General features: G+C 41.9%; 3 protein-coding genes across 3 annotated transcripts; 2 read left to right on the forward strand and 1 right to left on the reverse strand.

Moving 5' to 3' along the window:
• The first annotated feature begins 1,076 nt into the window (after nt 1-1,076).
• On the forward strand, nt 1,077-7,467 carry LOC125297220 (probable ATP-dependent RNA helicase DDX5). The gene is made up of 13 exons (XM_048247421.1): nt 1,077-1,236; nt 2,030-2,195; nt 2,301-2,397; nt 2,507-2,640; nt 2,756-2,821; nt 2,921-3,062; nt 3,164-3,324; nt 3,417-3,589; nt 3,705-3,815; nt 3,934-3,995; nt 4,239-4,298; nt 6,171-6,392; nt 6,628-7,467. The coding sequence occupies exons 1-13, from the start codon at nt 1,196-1,198 to the stop codon at nt 7,041-7,043; spliced, it is 1,851 nt and encodes a 616-aa protein (XP_048103378.1). The 5' UTR covers nt 1,077-1,195; the 3' UTR covers nt 7,044-7,467.
• A 572-nt stretch (nt 7,468-8,039) lies between these two features.
• On the reverse strand, nt 8,040-12,090 carry LOC125297223 (septin-4-like). The gene is made up of 12 exons (XM_048247424.1): nt 11,596-12,090; nt 11,322-11,351; nt 10,890-10,897; nt 10,548-10,763; nt 10,329-10,425; nt 10,088-10,174; nt 9,804-9,927; nt 9,425-9,559; nt 9,150-9,267; nt 8,920-9,021; nt 8,660-8,756; nt 8,040-8,338 (listed from the first exon to the last, which is right to left on the reverse strand). The coding sequence occupies exons 1-12, from the start codon at nt 11,603-11,605 to the stop codon at nt 8,187-8,189; spliced, it is 1,176 nt and encodes a 391-aa protein (XP_048103381.1). The 5' UTR covers nt 11,606-12,090; the 3' UTR covers nt 8,040-8,186.
• A 71-nt stretch (nt 12,091-12,161) lies between these two features.
• On the forward strand, nt 12,162-19,562 carry polg2 (polymerase (DNA directed), gamma 2, accessory subunit). The gene is made up of 8 exons (XM_048247423.1): nt 12,162-13,220; nt 13,311-13,428; nt 13,676-13,781; nt 17,951-18,136; nt 18,225-18,365; nt 18,580-18,660; nt 18,916-19,010; nt 19,122-19,562. Exons 1-8 carry the CDS (start codon nt 12,668-12,670, stop codon nt 19,285-19,287), a joined length of 1,446 nt encoding a protein of 481 aa, XP_048103380.1. The 5' UTR covers nt 12,162-12,667; the 3' UTR covers nt 19,288-19,562.
• The last annotated feature ends 179 nt before the right edge of the window (nt 19,563-19,741 follow it).

Here is a 19,741-nt window from a genome sequence, read left to right on the forward strand (position 1 = left end):
GATAATCTTTTGAACAGCAGAGAGAAACTGTATAATGCACATTTAGTAGGCCTTATCACAAAATAGTAGATTTAAACTTTGAGAGAATCAATGTTTTAAAAGAAATGTAGAAATTGGAGATTTATATGAATGCCATTTTGTGAAGGCATATAGGCCTAAAATAATGAAAAGAGAAAGACTAGGAAGAGGAGGAGGAGGTCTGTAGACCATCTCTCAGTTGAGATGAGTGGGTGCCTTAAAGATTGGTGTGGATTAGGGCTGCACAATTAATTGCTTTTTATTTTGAACAAATGCAATTAATTGCAAAGGCTGCAATTACCCGTGCAGATCATGACTTGAGGTTTATTCTTATCTATGATTTTTTTTAATATTAATTTCATCCTCTTTGTGTGACAGACAGTGAGGCTCATGCAGGAATACTGTTCTTCTCATGTACTATGCATTCTCATCAAGCAGAAATGGTCCAACTTCACACGAAATTTGGAATATTGGACTAAAGCTGTCATAACATAGCTAAGGGCCTATAGCTTTAATTCAAAACAGTTGTTAGGCTTATGTCATTTTGAACTGTAAAACTGTCACATGCAGCATGCTTAGCCTATATTCAATATTGATTATTGATTGCTTAGCTGGAATTATGTTTTTCCCTATCATCTTATTTTTTAAAGCAAGCCTACCTGCGGGCATGTAATTGGTCTACGGGTTGGTATAGTATGCCTATGTTCGAACGGACACTACACTAGTTAAGCCTATTTAAATATCCAGAAAAAGACAGCACAACCCCATGCTTTGAATTGTCCCTGATAAATTTAGTCTACATTAGGCCACCTACATTTTTTGGCTAAATCTTGGCAAATATATTTCTCGGAATAATAAAGTAAACAGCTTTATTTTTTATTTTTTATTTTGGGATTTTATTTGGGTCGATCCATCCATAAAGTCAGACAGTAAAAGAAAGTCTCATCTGAATGCTAACTTCCGCTTCCTAATAAGGAAAACAAGTAGTGCAATCTCTCGGCGTACTTATACATTGTCTCTCTGTGAGGGTGACGCGACCTTTATATCCAGTTCGTCACATTTTTTTCTACCGGCATATTCCGTAGCCATTTTCTATCTGGTTGGACAACGCGACATAGAATTTGTTTCGGAAATACGTTTGTTCTTTTGTTTATCCCTTTTTATTATTTAATTTAAAATGCCTGGATATAATGACAGAGACCGTGGTAGAGATAGGGGGTAAGTTGAGAATGTATTCATCATGATCATGTAGCGAGATAACTATTTAGTTAGCTTCGTCCCTGGTTTATCACGGAAGACGGCTAATATTAGCTAAGCGCATTTTCATTTCATTTTCTTAAAGGCTAACCTTGATGTTGGATCGTAGTTGGAATCAAACGGTCAATTTAGTTTGTTAGAGTAAATTACCTGTATTTGGTAACGTGAACGTAAGGCTGCTCACATGGTATCTTGCAAGCTAACGTTAGGTGCCTTGGGTTGCAGTTTACTCGAGAGGGAACTGCTTGCCTGCAGGCTAACGTAAGCTAGCCATTGCTAGGTCAACCACTTGCTAGCAGTGCTGTCTGTGTCGTAGATAAGAAGTGATGTGTAATGTGAGTGCTGGGCGAAAAGTGTTACAATTGGTGACGGAGCATTACACATTATTGAATTGGTTGATTTTATAATTGACCGTAGACGGTCCAATTACACGTTTTAAGGTCACCATGTGGCAAAAATGGATGGTATTTCAAAATGCCGGCCGCTTCTATCTCCTTTGTTCCTCTACCGGCCAGAAATAAAATGGCAGGAGACTAAAATGTGACGCAGAAATAAATGCGTGTAGCTTCCACCCTCAATCACGTTTTGATAGTTTTCGGAGTAAATAAAGATGTCAGTGTTTCGTGATGTTTGACCACGAGATCAATGTATTGTATCTGTAAGAAGGGTGGCTAGTAGACAGGCTCACACGTGGTAGGTATGTGTGTTTACCCAATGTTCTGTCTAATATTGTCGATTCCCCCCAAAAAAATAGTTATGGTGGCGCTCCCCGGTTCGGTGGCAGTCGAAATGGACCGCCTCAGGGCAAATTCGGCAATCCCGGCGAGAGGCTGCGTAAAAAGCACTGGAACCTTGACGAACTCCCAAAGTTCGAGAAGAACTTCTACAAGGAACATCCTGAAGTCACAAGGAAATCAGTGGTAAGCGTCCATATTGTACAATGTTAGTCTTTGGATCTTAAGTGCAAGTTACTAGCAGACTTTAATCATGACTTGTGGTTTAATGTTTTCCTTTTGTTATTACAGCAAGAGGTTGAGATGTACAGGAGGACAAAAGAGGTGACTGTTAAGGGCAGGGAATGTCCCAAACCAATCATGAAGTTCCATGAAGCCAGTTTCCCCAGTAAGTGCTTATCAGCGTTATATCTCTTGCTGTTATGTCATCTATTCCCTCCACTTTGACCCCACACATGGTGACGGATGGTGACTGCATTTTTGTTGTCTTCCCTCAGACTATGTCATGGATGTGATTGGCAAACAAACCTGGACAGACCCGACCCCCATTCAGGCTCAAGGTTGGCCCCTGGCCCTCAGCGGAAAAGACATGGTTGGCATCGCCCAGACAGGCTCCGGAAAAACACTGGCTGTAAGTTTTTATGAGGGCAGTAATGCTGGGGCGCTCATCCAGTTGTTTAGCTGTGTCTGTGGAAACGCAATCTAGAATCTTACAATCTCTAATTTGTTATTCTGTCTGTTGATAGTACCTGCTGCCAGCCATTGTCCACATCAATCACCAGCCATTCCTTGAACATGGCGATGGCCCAATTGTAAGTACACCCATGTGTTGCACCTTTCATTCTCACTTTGTTGTCATGATGTGCTCGTCTGTGGTGAGGTATTTGGCTGATCTGTTGCTTCTCCTCCAGTGCCTGGTTCTGGCGCCGACGCGTGAGCTGGCCCAGCAGGTTCAACAGGTGGCTGCAGAGTACGGCCGAGCCTCGCGGCTGAAGACAACCTGTATCTACGGCGGCGCTCCCAAGGGACCACAGATCCGCGACCTGGAAAGAGGTGAGGTGGCATTCTGATTCTGTCAAACTAATGAAATGCACGACTGGCTGAATGAAGCGTTTGCAAGGCACACACTTACATGGCTGCCACCCACTTTTTAGGTGTGGAGATTTGCATTGCCACGCCAGGGCGTCTCATTGACTTCCTGGAGGTCGGAAAGACCAACCTGCGGCGCTGCACTTACTTGGTGCTGGACGAGGCTGACCGTATGCTGGACATGGGCTTCGAGCCCCAGATCCGCAAGATTGTGGACCAAATCCGAGTAAGTTATTACACATGAAGGCCCTTCTACACCATGCAAGAACCTCAACATGGCAGGAGCAAACCCTTGACTCTACTGTGTTCTCTTCTCAGCCCGACAGACAGACTCTGATGTGGAGCGCCACTTGGCCCAAAGAGGTGCGTCAGCTGGCAGAGGACTTCCTGAAGGAGTACGTACAGATCAACGTGGGCGCCCTGCAGCTGAGCGCCAACCACAACATCCTGCAGATTGTTGACGTGTGCAACGACGGCGAGAAGGATGACAAGTCAGTCTATGGTCGTTTGCCCGCATTGGGAGCCGTTGGCTCCAAAGCATATGCTTCGCTTTTGTTTGTTATGCAGATCCCAGAGGGATAACAGTGGCGTTTTTCTTCTCCACAGACTCCTGAGGCTGCTGGAGGAGATTATGAGCGAGAAAGAGAACAAGACCATCATCTTTGTGGAGACCAAGAGGCGTTGTGATGAGCTGACCAGGAGAATGAGGCGAGATGGGTAAGAAATGCTGCCAGACTGTAGCACACACAGCGGAACACCTTCAAAATGCACTGTTGGAATTTGCTTGGCGTGGAATGTACTGGAATTTAAGGGTTTTGCATGTCTTGTTCTGCAGTTGGCCAGCAATGGGCATTCATGGAGACAAGAGCCAGCAGGAGCGAGACTGGGTGCTTAATGGTAAGCCCCTCCACACACACACACACACACACACACACATACACAGAAATGTCATTCTGCTGTGCATGACTGTTGAGCTGTTCCAAATCAAACTTCAGAACCACAAAACAAAAACACAACTTGGCTTTATTGCTGTTGCCATTTTTAATTGCTGTGCATCTATGGAAGAGATTGTGATGTTTGTTAACATCATGTCATATTTCGTAATGTAATTTGTTTTTGTTTTTTTTGCTTATTTGTTAGAGTTCAAATATGGCAAGGCATGCATCCTCATCGCCACAGACGTCGCCTCCCGCGGTCTCGGTCAGTATGTCTGTAGATGAACTGTTTGTCTCTTTCCACACTTTGTGTCGTCCTCTTCACAAAAGATGAGAAAACCCCAACGTCAGACCAAAAAAAAAAGCAACAAAATGTTTTCACTTTAAAGAAAGTGTTATTGCTTTCTTTAACTTCTCTATGCATTTTCTGAGTTTTTCTCACCTAAAGGTGCAGTCTTTGTGGCAGGGCCTAGGCATGACAAGTCCCAGGTCTGCAGAGGGGGAAGGAGGACTATTGGAAGTGAAGCGACTGGCTGCCACCCAGTCGCTTAGAGAGGTGAAAAAGTCCCGAGCTCAAGCTCCTGTGTGCCAGTAATCTTCCAAAGGCATTGTGGCTAAAGCCTTGTTCTGATACAACTACTTGATATAACCTGTTCTCTTTCCATGGGTCTCTTATTATATACATACACTTTTATATTTATTTTTTTTGTTGCGTTTTAAATGCAGTTCATCCAGCCCTTGTTCCAAGTCAAAGTTCAAAATCAAAGCAAACACAACTAAGCTTTATTGCTGTTATTTTTGGTTGCCTTGCATGCATTTTGTCAAGCACTGTATGGCAAGTGGTTGTTTTGTAGATTTGGTAGTGATTGACAGCGTTCGCGGAGCTTTGTCAAAGCATGGGTGTTTGCAAACATGTAGGGCTTTACGCTTTCTTTTTTTTTTTTTTTTTTTTTTTTTTTTTTTACATTTTTTGTTTCTTACAAAAAGTGCTGGTGTTCTTGGAAAATGGAGAGAGCAGTTAACACCTTTGGTATTAATTTCATCTCATTTCACAAATTGGTGACAAACTGGCACATGTGTTAAGGGGCTGCGGAAACCTCTAGAACAAAGGAGCGAGTGTTTGTAAAATGAGAAAGCAAAGCTCAATCAGTGACAAAGAAAAAAAAAAAAAAAATTCCAAGCCGAAGTTCCTCCCTCACCTGTGTTTTTTTGTAAAAAGTCATGTCGAGACCTGCCAGCGAGAGACATTTTCTCAAGTGAACACTTGGCTTCTGGAAAATCTTGCCTAGACGAGACTGCTGAGCCGGGGGGCCCATATAAACTGTTCAAAGCCGAAAGGGGTGGCTAAGATCTGTACGCGTCAAGTTTTTTTTTTTTTTTTTTTTTTTTGCTTTGCAAAAAATTTTTGTTTTTGTTTCTCCGGAATCGACTGTTTTTGAGGTCCCCCCCGCCCCTCTAAAGTTAGTAGTGCTGGTCTGTTGTGTCTGGGCAAGACAATGCAGTGTGGCCTTTATTAGCATGCTTCTGATGAGTGTGCTGAAGAGCGCAAAGCAAAGGGCCTTCAGACCCCAAAACCCACTGAAGCGTCCTCGTATCGGCACATGAGGAGGCAACAGTGCGCATAGTGGCCCTACTGCGTAGAAGCACCTGGATGTCACTTGACAATTTGTGGGGAAAGTTGGCTGCATTGGGAAAGGACTAGTGAATGCATACTCCTTAAAAATGGTAAGGCTTCGAACCCAGTCTATTTGTAACCTTGTATTTGAGTTTTAATTTTTCCAAGTAATCTTTTAAAAAAGGCAGTGTAAAAAGCGTTTAGTGTCGTACTTTTTTTATTTTTTTTTCCCGTAAGCAAAATGGAGTGTGCATTGTTCCTCTCTTCCCACAGTAGTATTCCCTTGGAGTAGTAACTTTTTTTTAAATGTCTGTTTTAATTGTCTTCTTTCTCAGTGTTCATAACCCACCCCCCACCCCCAGCCCCTTCTTTTCAGGTTTTGCCTTTTGTAGCGTCCAGTCTTGACCCCCTTCTTGAGAGTTTCCTAGTCTTTGCTAACTTGTGTTTTTGGTCTGACTGTTGTGGTGTGCAAAATCTTGTGCATTCCGCTGCATTCTTTTGCCACACTGCAACACTTTCCAGATGTGGAGGATGTGAAATTTGTCATCAATTATGACTACCCTAACTCATCCGAGGACTACATTCACCGCATCGGCAGGACGGCCCGTAGTCAAAAGACGGGCACGGCCTACACCTTCTTTACGCCCAACAATATGAGGCAGGCCAACGACCTGATCTCTGTCCTCCGCGAGGCCAACCAGGCCATCAACCCCAAGCTGCTCCAGATGGCGGAAGACAGAGGAGGTTGGTGCTGGGAATGCATGATGTCCATGTGGAAGCCCATTAATAGTAGCGTCTTGAGAAGTGCTATATATATCAATTAAATGTTATTAGTATTATTTTTAGAAATAATAATATTAACAATACAAATTCTTATTGATAAAGCATGTAGTCTTCATTGTGGTACCTTCAACTGAGACCAGTTTTGTTGGCGTTAATTCTAAGTTGCCTTCGTTCTGTTTTGTTTTTATCCCTGCAGGTCGCTCTCGAGGGGGCAGAGGTGGCTATAAGGACGACCGCCGTGATAGGTATTCTGGGGGGAGAAGGGATTTTGGTAACTATAGGGATAGGGATAACGATAGGGGCTATGGTAGCGGACCAAAGACACAGAATGGTGGCTATGGCGGGGCCAACAGCTATGACAAGGGCGGCAGCAACACCGGTAACTACAGCAACGGTTACAACAATGGACAGGCCAACAGTTACGGCGGCGCCGGTAACCCGGTCGCCGCCTTTCAGAACCAGAACTTCCAGGCCCAGCCGTTTGGCGGCAACCAGGCGGCAGGCCAGAATGGCATGAGTCACCCGCCGTTCCCCTTCACCCCACAGGCGCCCCCTCAACAACCCCCACAGCCCATGGTGCCCTACCCCATGCCCCCCACGTTCCCTCAGTAAAATCACATATATACACACACACACACACACACACACACACACACATATTGATACACTCTCTCACACACACACACACTTGTATACACCTAAACTTGAGCGCACAAGCCCTTGAAGTCGTTTTATGTTAAGGAAGAAAAATCTTATTACTATACTTTGTACTCTGTTTTATTTGCCTCCAGCAGGGTTGAAGTTTTTTTTTTTTTTTTCAGCAGTCTAAAAGTATCTAAAAGTCCAAGTGATCTCTCGTGCAGCTAACCAGTTGCACATTCTTTACCATTTTTATTTGTTACATTCCTCGATAATTTATTTTTACTAGATAATGCACATTTTCATGATTTAGTGTATGTTTAAAGTGGTATGTTTAAAACTTGATCGGAAGGCCAGGCTTGGACCTTGAAGTAAAAATAAAAGGAAAATAATCTCTTTCCTGTCTTTATTCTTGTTTATGAAGGGAAAATATAGGGGACTTGCTGGGGTGAGTTCTCTGAATAATACAGGTTATGTTAAGGATCATCTTAGTGTAATGACCACTTCTTTCCACAAGGTGGTGTAATGTTATCCCGGCCTCTGGTTAACTAAACTGTTCAGATCAGATAACCTCAAAGAATATAAATATTTTGTAATACATTATAATATATACTGCTTAAAAAAATTAAGGGAACACTTAGTTTTCCATAATTGTTAAAACACATTTTTTTAAAAACCTTCCACCCTTTTCTCAATTCTGAAACTACATTCACAGAATGTCTGATAGTTCTTGCTAAAAATAAAAAATAAAAAAAACCCTCAAGTTTTATTTCTGCTCAGAACCAAACAGTGTCAGAGTACCAATCCAGTGTATGATTGAAGTGTTCCCTTAATTAGAGGGAAGAGGGAATTAGAATTTCCACTTGGGGATCAATAAAGTACCTATCTATTTATTTTATAATTCAGAAAACACATTGCAATTGCAAATACTGTAAATTGTGAGAAATGACCCCTTTGACAGAATGCTGCTTATTTGCACACTGGAATTTATTGCACTGGTGTATTTCTGTCCGGACCGTTCCATTCCTAAATGAAACAAAAATGTGAGGCCACAAACGGCTCATAAACACCTGGATTAAGGTATTCTGTGGAGATGTGTGGCTCTCTGCCTGCTTACTAGAATGGCATGCTGGGTTTGCGCATCGGCATGTGACTGATGCGGTACTGTTCATACAGGTTTTCGTGGGTCTTCTCCTTCAGGTCCTGCATATGAGTGCGCACTAGCATAGTTCTCAAGTGGACCAGGTCACTGTGGGCGGGGTTCTCAACTTGTACAACACAAAAAAACAGGAAAAGAGGAAGATGATTCACTACATGTTTAATTAAATAGAACTAATTTAAGGAGGTATAATTGATACAGAGTAAACTTAATGTACTGCTGTAATAGAGTAAATAATAGTAATAGAATATCTCAAGTAACCATGAGTGCATAATGGGAGGACAATATTAATGAAAAATCAGTAATTTCAGCAAGTGCTGCAACTAAATCAATCATATATAACGGCATAGATATTATTAATAATCATTAATTTAAATGCATCATAAAGGCTCTGAAGAATCTACTGCAGTGTGAAAATGAGGATGAGTACCTTCCACCATTCCCCATGGGTAAGCCCGGACTCGCACAATTCTCCCGTGTGTTCTCAGCGCCAGATTGCTCCCAACAACAGCAAAAGGGATGCTATTCTGTACACACAATACCAAACCATAGGTTAACACATACTCAGAGTATATGCTGCTTTGATGTAAAAACAAGCATCAGCAATTGCAATTTACTTTATGCTGCAGTGAGGTAAACTGCATTTCCTTCCTAACGAGACCACTGGATTCTGTCTATGATGGTATATACCTTCATCTCATAATCCTGCCTGGTCCATTCTAAGTCATCATCAGAGTCACAATCTGCAAACTGGAAGATCTTGATCTTATGAAGCTTGATCTCGCTCCATATCTGCAATCAAGAGTCATTATTTAGCATTTGTTTATTAGTAATATGTTTATAATTGTGGTGAAAGATGTGTTTAATTGATGGTGTTTGAGTTCCATTGAAATCACACAATGCACTAAACTTTAATGTACCGTTTCTTTCTTATGTAGCAGTTCTGCCTGGGTGAGGCAGTCAGCTTTGGCTATAACAGGAACAATGTTCACCTTCCCCTGCAGGCCCTTCATGAATGCCACATCTATGGGCCTCAGACTGAAATAAAAAAACATTAGGAACTGTATCAAGCTTAAGTACAACACAATCCCTCTCTAAAGCATGACCTGTGCTTGAAAATACAGTTGGTAATGATGTAATGACTTGGCAACCTAATTCTGTTCTCAACACGAGGGCAAACACAGTGCTCTCCTACCCGTGGCTATAGGGGGAGATGAAGTAGAGACAGCAGTGGACACGGTTGTCTTTGATGTGGATGCGTTGCATGCCCATCTCATCAATACGGTACTTTTCAAACTGCTCATCGAGGTAGTCCAGTATAGGTTCATAGCTAGAAAGGAATCACAGGCTTATGCTTCAACAGAACTGCTGATGTCAAAGAAGACCTTAACATAAAACTTGATTTAGAGACATCAGCCCTGTATTTTAAAGCCTGTTGAAAGGAATTTTTATTTTTTTTGCTCTATGATGTAAAAACACGTCTAGGGCACTCTTCTAACGCCAGTCATATTCCTGACAGAAATGTGCAAAAACTGCTTTCGTCATGGCTTTAACACCGTTAACACCTCCAGCACCTCTTTGTGTTGTCCAAAGCATCCCCAAATCCTGGTGTGTCCACAATGGTCAGCTTCAGCCTGACTCCCTTCTCCTGAATGTCTAATGTCTTCTTGTTTATAGCAACTGTTCTTTTTAACATCTCTACAAAGGGATAGACCAAAGACAATCAAGTGCTTTCATATTATATATCAAAGCAAGCCTTTAATTAGACACCCTGACTCCACCTAATGATTACACTTTACAAGGGGTGTTTGATCAATGCCCTTAGCTGAATTAGACTTGGACTGTCCAGCAGGTGTACCTGAGGCGCTGGGTATTGTCCGGTCATTGTAAAGATCTGTGAGAAACAGGCTGTTGATCAGGGTGGACTTTCCCAGGCCAGATTCCCCTGAGTGACCCAAGAAGAGCAAGAGAGTGACACTGTGAGTGAGTGAGAGCAAGAGAGTGACACTCTCCAGCCACCTCTCCACAGTGTACAGTAGAACGGAATGGGGCCCCACATAGCCAGGTTTCATCCGTAACACAACGTGCCATTTTCCTACCTGCAACCATCAGAGTGAACTCGAAGCCCTTTTTCACATTCTTCCTGTGAATTTGGTGAGGCAAAGAGGCGAAGCCCACAAAAGACTTCCCTAGCTCCTGTGTGCAATACGAGGAAAGGAGTTAGACTGCAACACACTTCAAGTTACTACAGCAAATGTTATTGGAAAACCACATGAGGACTTAGGACTTGACCACCCTGATAGACTTAGGCTTCTGACCTCCATGGACAGATATGGGTCGAATGCTCCCCATGGGCTCTTTGGCCTGACCGGGGTTGGCGAGCTACAACAAGTTCCGTTGTCTGAGGACTCCACTGAGGCAAGTCTGCTGTCCATGTATCTGAGTGGACCTTGGCCATTAGACACAGGCTCTTTGAGAGAAGCCTCAGCCTGTGACTCATATTCATCATCATCATCTTCAGTGGTGAGGCAGTACTTTGTAATATCAGGGGATAAAAGTGCAGGTCAGTTACATCACATTGTTTCAATGTTTTTACACAATAAGAAAGCTTGTTTTTGTAGCGGTATAGTCATTCATTCAGTCATTATCATGTTTCTTACCTCACAGTCTGAAGATGATGTAAATGACCGTCAGTGGGTGACAAAATAATAGAGAAAGATTAAGACATAAACAATTTGGTGTCGTTCCAGAGCCAACAAAACCAACAGTGATAACAGTTATCCCAATAAATAGCCTCTTCTCTGTGGTAATGTCAGGGAAATGTTACAGCTGTCTTGAGGCCAGTAATGAGAGACTGAGGAAAAGCTTTTATCCACAGGTCTATACACATACTGAATTGAGAACTTGACAACGCATTCTCTTAACATCTGATCATATTGTATACGCACATTTATTGACATTCTGTAAACATATCTTTGCATTATTGCACAGTCATAGGAGGGACTCTGTAGACTAACCATGTTGGCATGTACAAATTGTGACAAATACAATTTGATTTGAGATGATGATCTAAGTTTAGGGCATTTCCTCACCTTGAAGATCAAGCTCATCCGTCTGAGTGCCTAAAGAAAATCAATGATGGGGAGAAAAATAGTTATCTAAAGCCAATTCCTGTAGATTTGCTGTCCAATGACTATCATAACTGCAGAGTGTTGTTTCATGTAGTCTACTGCTTCATACTTCTTTATTGACATAGCATGACTGCTTTACACATCTCAGTATTGCCAATCTTTGATTTGGCTAGTCTGCAATTCCAGACAACCTAATTTAAAAAGAAAAATACTATCCTATGACAAAAGTACTCACAGCTGTCCATTTGTCCGAATTGTTAGTGGGGGAAATCACAAGCTGCTGTCAGACGAGCTTGAGTCCTCTTGCCTGCCACACAAAGCCATCACAGCATCTCACGTGTAGTAAAACAACAAAGCTATGTGACGTCACAATCATACAAGCAGATGAATGATAGCCATGTATAGGCCTTTTACGCAAAAAACTTTTGGTTTTCTCTCGCAATGTTTTTAATAAGAAGCTTTTCGGTCCTGAAGTTGCTTTTTCTTGGAGAATGTGTTATTGATGTCCTACCTTTTTTACACTGTAACATCTATGCTCTCGATAAACTATCTACTTGATGAATCATGTCCATTATTTCCAAAATTAAGTCTACAAAAGTTTGACGTGAGCATCAAGATAACTAGGCTACGACAAAACACAAACAAACAAATCTGAAAATGTCAGCTTTAAATATAAAACGTTTTCACAATATCTCGGTTAATTACAGATGACAGATCCCCTGACAGATTACTGGTCTGCCGGTACTTTATCGCAAGAGGAACTGTTGGTGGTGACTGATTTGATTCACCACACCGCTTTTAGTGGTTGGACTGCCAGCGTTCCTCGTGATCAGAGCAAAGATTGTCCGCCTTCACAATCTTTGATCAGAGCCCGTCTACGGACATTCTCTGTCGTGATATTAGAAAATGCATGTACAGCAATATTCGCAAGTCTTTCTTCCACCAGTGCTGTAGTCTAGTGGAGATAGCAGAATGAACTAACAATGGCCATTGCTTTTATATGACGTGAAATATTCTGTCTGAAGTGAAGTCGGAGACATCTCCACCCGGAACTGCAAACTACACCCGGAAAGTGTTTGCGAAAACATAACCGTCCGCTCCCCATGGCCAGAGCCATGGCTCTTACACGTGTGGTCTGTAAATATCGATTCTGATGTTGCATTAAATCGGTTTTGCTGACAGACCACTGGAGAATTGGCCAAGAATACACACTAATTAATTTCCCAACAGCAGATGACTGGACAGCGCCGAGCAACATCACCATGTAACGTTAACTTTAGGAGAGCCAAAACGCGCGAGTGTAATAAATGCAGGATAGGTTTAACACCGCTGTTCTAATTCTACAGCAACATTGTTTCTCTTCAGAATATACCAATGCCAACACGAAGATGTTTACTTATTGTGTAAGGAGACGTGTATTACAAATATGTCTCCAAAGTAGCAATTACTGTAGCCGGTGTGCGCTACAGCTGAGCAGAGCGCATTCTACCCAAGAGTCCGAATCTGACCTCACCACCACTCTCTTGAAGCTCTGTGCAGATCGCTCTTTCATAGCACCTGGCGAGGTTCATACTCGGGCTCTCAGACATGGAAACTCCTGCAGTTATGGACCTCTGGGGAAGGACCTAAAAAAGAACATTTTAGATCAGTGGTGGAACTCTATCACTAGATCAAAAGCGCAGGTATTTGGGATTGACACATTGCAACATGTCCCCAATGACGCGGGGAGTTTGAAGCTGGTGGATACCAGTGCTTTTGGACAAATCATTAACAACAAGGACTTGACCAAAAGCCAAGTAGTTGATAGGCTGCAGCAGCTGCTTCATCATAGTTCATCAGTCCGTACAAACCTGCTCCAAGGTGATCATGAGTGGATAACATGGGTCTGCAATGTCTATGTTTGGGGTTTTAGACTTGATGTGGTGATGCTTGTGGTCTGTGTTGCTTAAGGTGCTCTGGAGCAGTGTCTGCCTTCTCTGGAGCTGGTTAAAAGGAAGCTACCCTTTGGCCTCGCTGAAACTGGCGTCTGCCACCAACTCTTGGATCAAAACAAAGCTGCCATTGGTTGGTGAGGACACAAGATTTCACATACAGATTTGTCTTCTGCTTTTGAGTTCTTCTTCATTGACGTAAAACCATATTTTGGATCAAGTTTAAGGTTATTCTCAAAAAGGTTTTACACAATATTTAAACTTTAAAGACCTTTTAAAAGTGCAATTATGTCTGTCTTGCATGTGATTGTCATCATACATCTCTGAATGACTAGTTGTGTTGCAATTATAGTGTAGTCTAAACAGGACCCTGTTTTTTGCTAGCTCATCTGAGCGGACTGAAGCCTCCCTGGTGTGGTTCTGTTCCCCACGCACCGCTTCACAGTGGCTGGATCACTGGACACGGCAGCGGCTAAAGTGGTGGCGAAAGGTGAGGGCAAACTTTGACAGAAGATGCCTCCCCCTGTTTTTGCTTTCACAATATAGGAATATGTCTTTAGTGTCACTAATACACAGAAGTGAAATTATTAGATTTTTTTGTATATCATTATGACCGCCGCGCAGCGAAGCGTTTAGTCAGATTTTTTTTTTTTTTTTTTTTTTTTTTTTTTTTCTTTTTCGCATGCCCAAATTTCCGTCAATGATTCCCGGGACACTGAAAGACCGGGGTACCACGAAACTTGGTGGGCATGTAACCCCATGGATAGCATGGAACCATCGTTTTTCGTTTTGATCTGTAGCCCCCCCGCTGGACTGGACCCCCCGAAAGGAGGGTAGGGCAGACACAGTTTTCTGTGAATATCTCGAAAACCGTAGGGTTTAGGAGGACCATTTTTTTTTGTATGTTGATCTCAAGGGGCCATGTCAACCCATTCCATAACCACTCATTTCATGTATAAGCCCACCTAGTTAAACACAAAAAAGTAAAAATGAGGTGTTGTAATTGAAGGTATCTGTGACCTAACATAGTCAAAACTGCACAAAATTGGAATTGTAGGATCATTATGACACCCTCTGTATGCACGCCAAGTTTTGTGGAATTCCGTTCATGGGGGGCCACACAATAAATTAATTTATGTTACTATACACCAACTGGCCTGTAGGTGGCGGGAGACAGTTTTCTGTGAATATCTCGATAACCGTGGGGCCTAGGAGGTCCACCTTTTTTTATGTATGTTGGTCTTAAGGGGGCATGTCAACCCATCCCATTACCACTTATTTCATGTATAAGCCACCTAGTTAAAAAATTAAAAGCAAAAATTAGGTGTTTTCATCACAATATATCTGGCTGACAAGGTCAAAACTGCACGAAATTAAAAGTATAGCATCATTATGACACCCTCCGAATGCATGCCAAGTTTTGTGTACTTTCGTTCATGGGGGCCTTACAATAAAATAATTTATGTGTACATTTAGTGGCGTACACCAACAAGGATTCCCCGGACACTGAAAGACCGGGGTACACAAAACTTGGTGGGCATGTACCCCCACATGGATAGCATGGAACCGTCATTCTTAAGCTTTGATCTGTAGCCCCCAGCTGGACTGGACCCCGAAAGGAGGGTAGGGCAGACCACAGTTCTCTGTGAATATCTTGAGAACTGTAGGGCCTAGGATGACCAATTTTTTCATTATGTTTGCCTCCAGGGGTCATGTTAACCCATTCCATGTGCACACATGTGCATAAACAGATACACACGCACACACATACATTTACAGTAATCATCACGTTATGACACATACTCACACAGTAGACATATATGCGCATGCATGCACATGCACAAACACACATCATGAGCAAACACACAAGCACGCACATACACACACACACACACACCCACACACATAAACATAAATTTGTACACGCACACATGCACATAATTCAAAATTTTTCCCGTCATCTACTCCCTGAATTTTTGGTCATTGATACCGGGACACGAACCACGGGGGTACATGAAATTTGGTGGGTATGTAGCCCCACTAGACTTTTCTGGAAAAATTTCATTTAGATCCCGGGGGACCACCACCAGCCCCATCCCCACCCCGGGCTGGGCCCCGAACCATAAAAAAAAAAACAGTTTTTCCTAAATAACTACCTGAACCGTGGCACTGAGGATGAAGAATCTTTTATGGTATGTTGGTCTCAAGGGCCCACATCAACCTGGCTCATAATCACTCATTTGTGATTTGCACCCCACCCGGTAAAAATGAAAATGCAATATTATTCTGCTTTAATTGCCCCTATCTTCAGTTAAGATGTTCAGAACTGCACCAAATTTTATGTGTATGATTGACCTGGCATTCTCTGGGGGTATGCCAAGTTTAAGTAGAATTTCATCCATGGGGGTCTAAAAAATTAGGTTATGTGTACATTTAGTGACTGTACACTCATTGGCCTGTAAATGGCGGTGCACACATATACACATGCACACACACAGGCACCCACATACTATCAGTATTAGAGCGGCCGATACATAATTACAAATTCAGTAGGATTAAAAGAAAGCCAAAATAAATATTCATCATCATCATGGCTGCATTTTTCAGTATTGGCGATAAGTAGTCATTTGTCCACTAGATGGCGCATCGTTGCAGTGAGGCGTAATTTTGTTGGAAGTTAAAAGTGGGTTGGAAAAAACAATGGGCGCTTCCTACAAGGACTGTAATTTACGAAGCGGACATCTAATAAGGATAGGGCGATGTTCACATGAAGTGTAATTCCCATTTCTTCTTGAAGCGAAATAAATCTGAGGATGTTTATCGGACATGCTTGGTTTTACTTGCAGGATGCGTTAATCTTGTAATATCAATAAGGACCTAGGTAATTTTACCGTTAAGCGTTAGTTGAGTGATGGAGGCATTTGATTGATTGCATTTGTAGAAAACTATAAATCACGGTTATACCAAACAAATTGATAGCAGCACTGTTTGTATCTTCGACTGTCATTTATTGCCGCGTGCTACAAAATCATTCTGTGCAATGGAAGATTTACCAACGTTACACGGTCTGATACAGTTTTGCCTATACATGCGTGAGACTGAGGCGCCTGTTTATTTTGTTTTAAGTCGTGCAGGGTGTGAGAGGGGAATCGATGTGCTTTGATTACAGCTTGGTAGTTGTAGTCTTGTGAAATTAAAAACGCGTGTGTGTGAAGTATCAAACAATGACACCTTCATTTCATTATGGCTGCTTTAGCAACACACCTTAAGCTACTGTGTAGTGGGTCCCATCTAGAAGTGGCTACTTCATTCGCTTTCCTTGACTCATGGAGCTGCTTGAATGTTATTACAATTTTTTTAATACGATATGGCAGTTTAAGTCCGCTTGATACTGTAAGGCGTAAGCCATTGGTTTCAAAGGAGATTTTATTTGTGTAAGCCAGCCAGCATAGCCTATTGACAATTTATGTTGTAAATAGGCCTACCTTATAATCCTACCTGTAGCTTAGGGAAGCTAACAGCTTTCTATTAGGATCTAGTTTTTTAGTTACCGTTTTGTCATAACTCCCTGATGCATTTTGCATTTAGAATAGCCAGGCGTGTATATCTCAATCGGAAAATTAAACAATATCGGGTGCCTATGGACTAGGCTGGGTGAACCCAGCCTGATCTGCCCGCTATTTATTTTTTGATTTCTTAAAATATTGAGCTTGGTCTGATGAAAGCCAGACTAGCCATGGACCTCAGTTACACAATGCAAGGGAACATGAATCAGCCTATATTTGCCTGAACAATAGCGGACAAAAGCTCTTCAACTTTGGCCCGTTAAAATGTGTATGAACAGTCTAGCGGCGCATTTCATCAAGGCCCATTTGGACATGTCAGTTATTTGCACCACTGGTTAGATGTAAAACAGCATTTCGTTTCAGACTAGGCTACTGTTACTTAATTTGTGCATTAACAATAACGTTTCAGACTACTTTTACTTAATTTGTGCATTGACAATAAAATTATTACATGAACTAAAGATGACTAAAATCTTATGTAGAAGAAGAAACATTCACAAAAATCCATCCATCCAAAATGACCTTTGTTTTTGATAGCTGTTGAAAAGCGGACATGGAACTGACAGAGATGTTTTTGTTTATAAATACACAATAAATAAATAAATAAATAAATAAATAACATTATGCTGATACCTTTTGCTTTTCCCAAATACAATGTAGCCTACAGGTGTAAGTGACCTTTCATCAATCCAGTTGCAATGGATGAACTGTGATTAACTGCCCTACTTGTGATTGTTTAGAGATTTTAAAGGTTTTATAACAATGCTACATCTTCTTTGGCTATTCTACAATCTATTCACCTTTTCAGCACCAGTAGGCTACTTTCTGTGCAGCCGCACACACACACTCAGGCATGCCAAACAAGCATACACAAAAGTTTCAAGAGTGGGGGATGGAGTAAAATATGGAGACAAATTGAAGTGTGATTTATTTTCGCGGAACGGATGTACAGGACTGAGCGGCGGTCATATTTTGTACCGCTATGCGGTACATCTAGTTTGTTACACATTTTAGATTTCTTTTTGTTTTCATTTTAGTTTAGACAGTTGCATTTACTCCATGACTTAGGTTGCTAATAGTAAATGTGCCTCAGTTTGCCTTGAGTCCATCCGACTTCAGCTCCAGTGATGTTGTGGAAGCAGAGCTGCAGGGTGGAGCGTCCCGCGGCGTCCAAGTGACGTATAGGTTCCCCTGGGGATCGGAGCCCCTGGAAACCCTGTGGAACCTGGGGGAGTCTGAGCTGCTGAAGACACACGGGAATGCGAGAGCCAAGCTGCAGGTGTGTCCGTAACCATCAAGATGGTTGAGATCAATGACTGAAAAAATGGGGGGGAAACTTATTCAATGTCTCGTGTTTCCTCCTGCAGTGCAAAGACGGACGGAAGTTAGTTGTGCCACATGTCGTAGCTGTGAATGGAAACATGGACCGAGGTGTACTAGCGTACCTCTTCAACTCTCTACAGTTAGAAAAAAAAGGGAGCGGCAAGCAGAGGATTCACCAAAGAAAGGTTTACTTAGTGCACTTACTGTACTTCTGCTGTTTGTGTTATTAACATACTGTATTTATTAACTTTTGTTGAGTCTTGTCAATCTAATTTTTTAATAGATGCCAGATCCCTATATTTCTTTCTCTACCATGCTTACCAAAAAAACATGACTAAAAAAGAAAACAGCTTTTGGTGTTTTATGGTTTTCTAAAGTCTGCCTGGGCTTGATCAACAGGTGCTGAAGCTCCATCCCACTCTGGCTCCAGTTAAAGTAGCACTAGACATGGGAAAAGGGGCTACTATGGAACTGAGACAGGTACAGAGGCATCTTACTACACCTTGCAGATGCTTTTTTCTTTCACAGTGATGACCGGCTCCACTGCTTTGGGTCCACTGCCTCCAGGCAATATTTTAGTGAAACACATTGCAGTAAAAATGTTGCTCAACCTACAGATTTACTTTCATTTACTCCCTTTCACAGTTACTATTTGCCTTTGTTGGAAATTACTATCAAAGTTAAGTAATAATCAAAAATGTTATATCAGAATTTGTGCTCTGTATTTTTTCATAGGTTTGTGAGGGTTTGCTCACAGAATTCCTTGAAGCAGACATCTCCGTGTGGCCAGGGTACCTCGAGCCTCAAACATTGGATCAGTTGCACACCAAGTAACTAGTTTTAGCTTTTGTATCGTTGTTTACTGGTTACAGCCCTGTACCATTTTACTCTGTCACCCTTCTGGATGACTCCTTTTGATGGTCTTTGATGGGTGTCTGCAGGTATGATGAGATGGGCGTGCTCTTCACAGTGATGATCAGTGAGAACACGCTGGAGAATGGCCTGCTACTGGTGCGCAACCGAGACAGCACCATTAGGGAGACCATGCACATCTCTGAAGTCAAGACATACCTCCAGAAATACATCAATGCAGCTGAAAACATCTGAGTCGAGGGCAACGGATACCTGTCTTTCACTGTGCAAATAGTGTGAGGGTGAAGAAGGCAGGAAATCTTGAAGTCTGTTTAGGCTCCATGCAAACTTAGTCTGTTTGATTGTTGTCATATTGTCATAGAAAATATATTCTACCTCAAAAGAACAGTATTGAATGGAATGAGGTAGTGTGACACATATTTGAGAAGACAAAAGTGTTGATCCATTCTGATGTTACAGTAATGTATATTTTGCATCCAGTGCATAGTAAAAATCAAGTTTTCACATCATGAGTTTGTGTCATGCAGTGTTGTACTTGTACATTCTGTGTTTTTGCATAATATGCAACACAAATAATGAAAAGAAGCTGAATATGAATGAATGGAATAAAGATAATTCTCTAGATATTTTTTGTCCTGAAATAGAATAACTTTCGCAACTATCCTATGACCAGAGACGGTTGATAAAG

The sequence above is a fragment of the Alosa alosa genome, chromosome 7 (genome assembly GCF_017589495.1).
Source record: "Alosa alosa isolate M-15738 ecotype Scorff River chromosome 7, AALO_Geno_1.1, whole genome shotgun sequence".
NCBI lineage: Eukaryota > Metazoa > Chordata > Actinopteri > Clupeiformes > Clupeidae > Alosa > Alosa alosa.

What these genes read in the sequence shown, in the direction of transcription:
- LOC125297220 (XM_048247421.1), top strand. Translation starts at nt 1,196, where the DNA reads ATGCCTGGATATAATGACAGAGACCGTGGTAGAGATAGGGG. An exon ending in AAGTCACAAGGAAATCAGTG is followed by an intron (nt 2,196 to 2,300) that starts GTAAGCGTCCAT and finishes TTGTTATTACAG; the next exon opens with CAAGAGGTTGAGATGTACAG. An exon ending in AGATTGTGGACCAAATCCGA is followed by an intron (nt 3,325 to 3,416) that starts GTAAGTTATTAC and finishes TTCTCTTCTCAG; the next exon opens with CCCGACAGACAGACTCTGAT.
- polg2 (XM_048247423.1), top strand. Translation starts at nt 12,668, where the DNA reads ATGCAGGATAGGTTTAACACCGCTGTTCTAATTCTACAGCAACATTGT. An exon ending in ATGCGAGAGCCAAGCTGCAG is followed by an intron (nt 18,137 to 18,224) that starts GTGTGTCCGTAA and finishes TTCCTCCTGCAG; the next exon opens with TGCAAAGACGGACGGAAGTT. An exon ending in AGAGGATTCACCAAAGAAAG is followed by an intron (nt 18,366 to 18,579) that starts GTTTACTTAGTG and finishes CTTGATCAACAG; the next exon opens with GTGCTGAAGCTCCATCCCAC.
- LOC125297223 (XM_048247424.1), bottom strand. An exon ending in GTTCACTCTGATGGTTGCAG is followed by an intron (nt 10,175 to 10,328) that starts GTAGGAAAATGG and finishes TGGGTCACTCAG; the next exon opens with GGGAATCTGGCCTGGGAAAG. An exon ending in GGCAGGATTATGAGATGAAG is followed by an intron (nt 8,757 to 8,919) that starts GTATATACCATC and finishes TTGTGTGTACAG; the next exon opens with AATAGCATCCCTTTTGCTGT.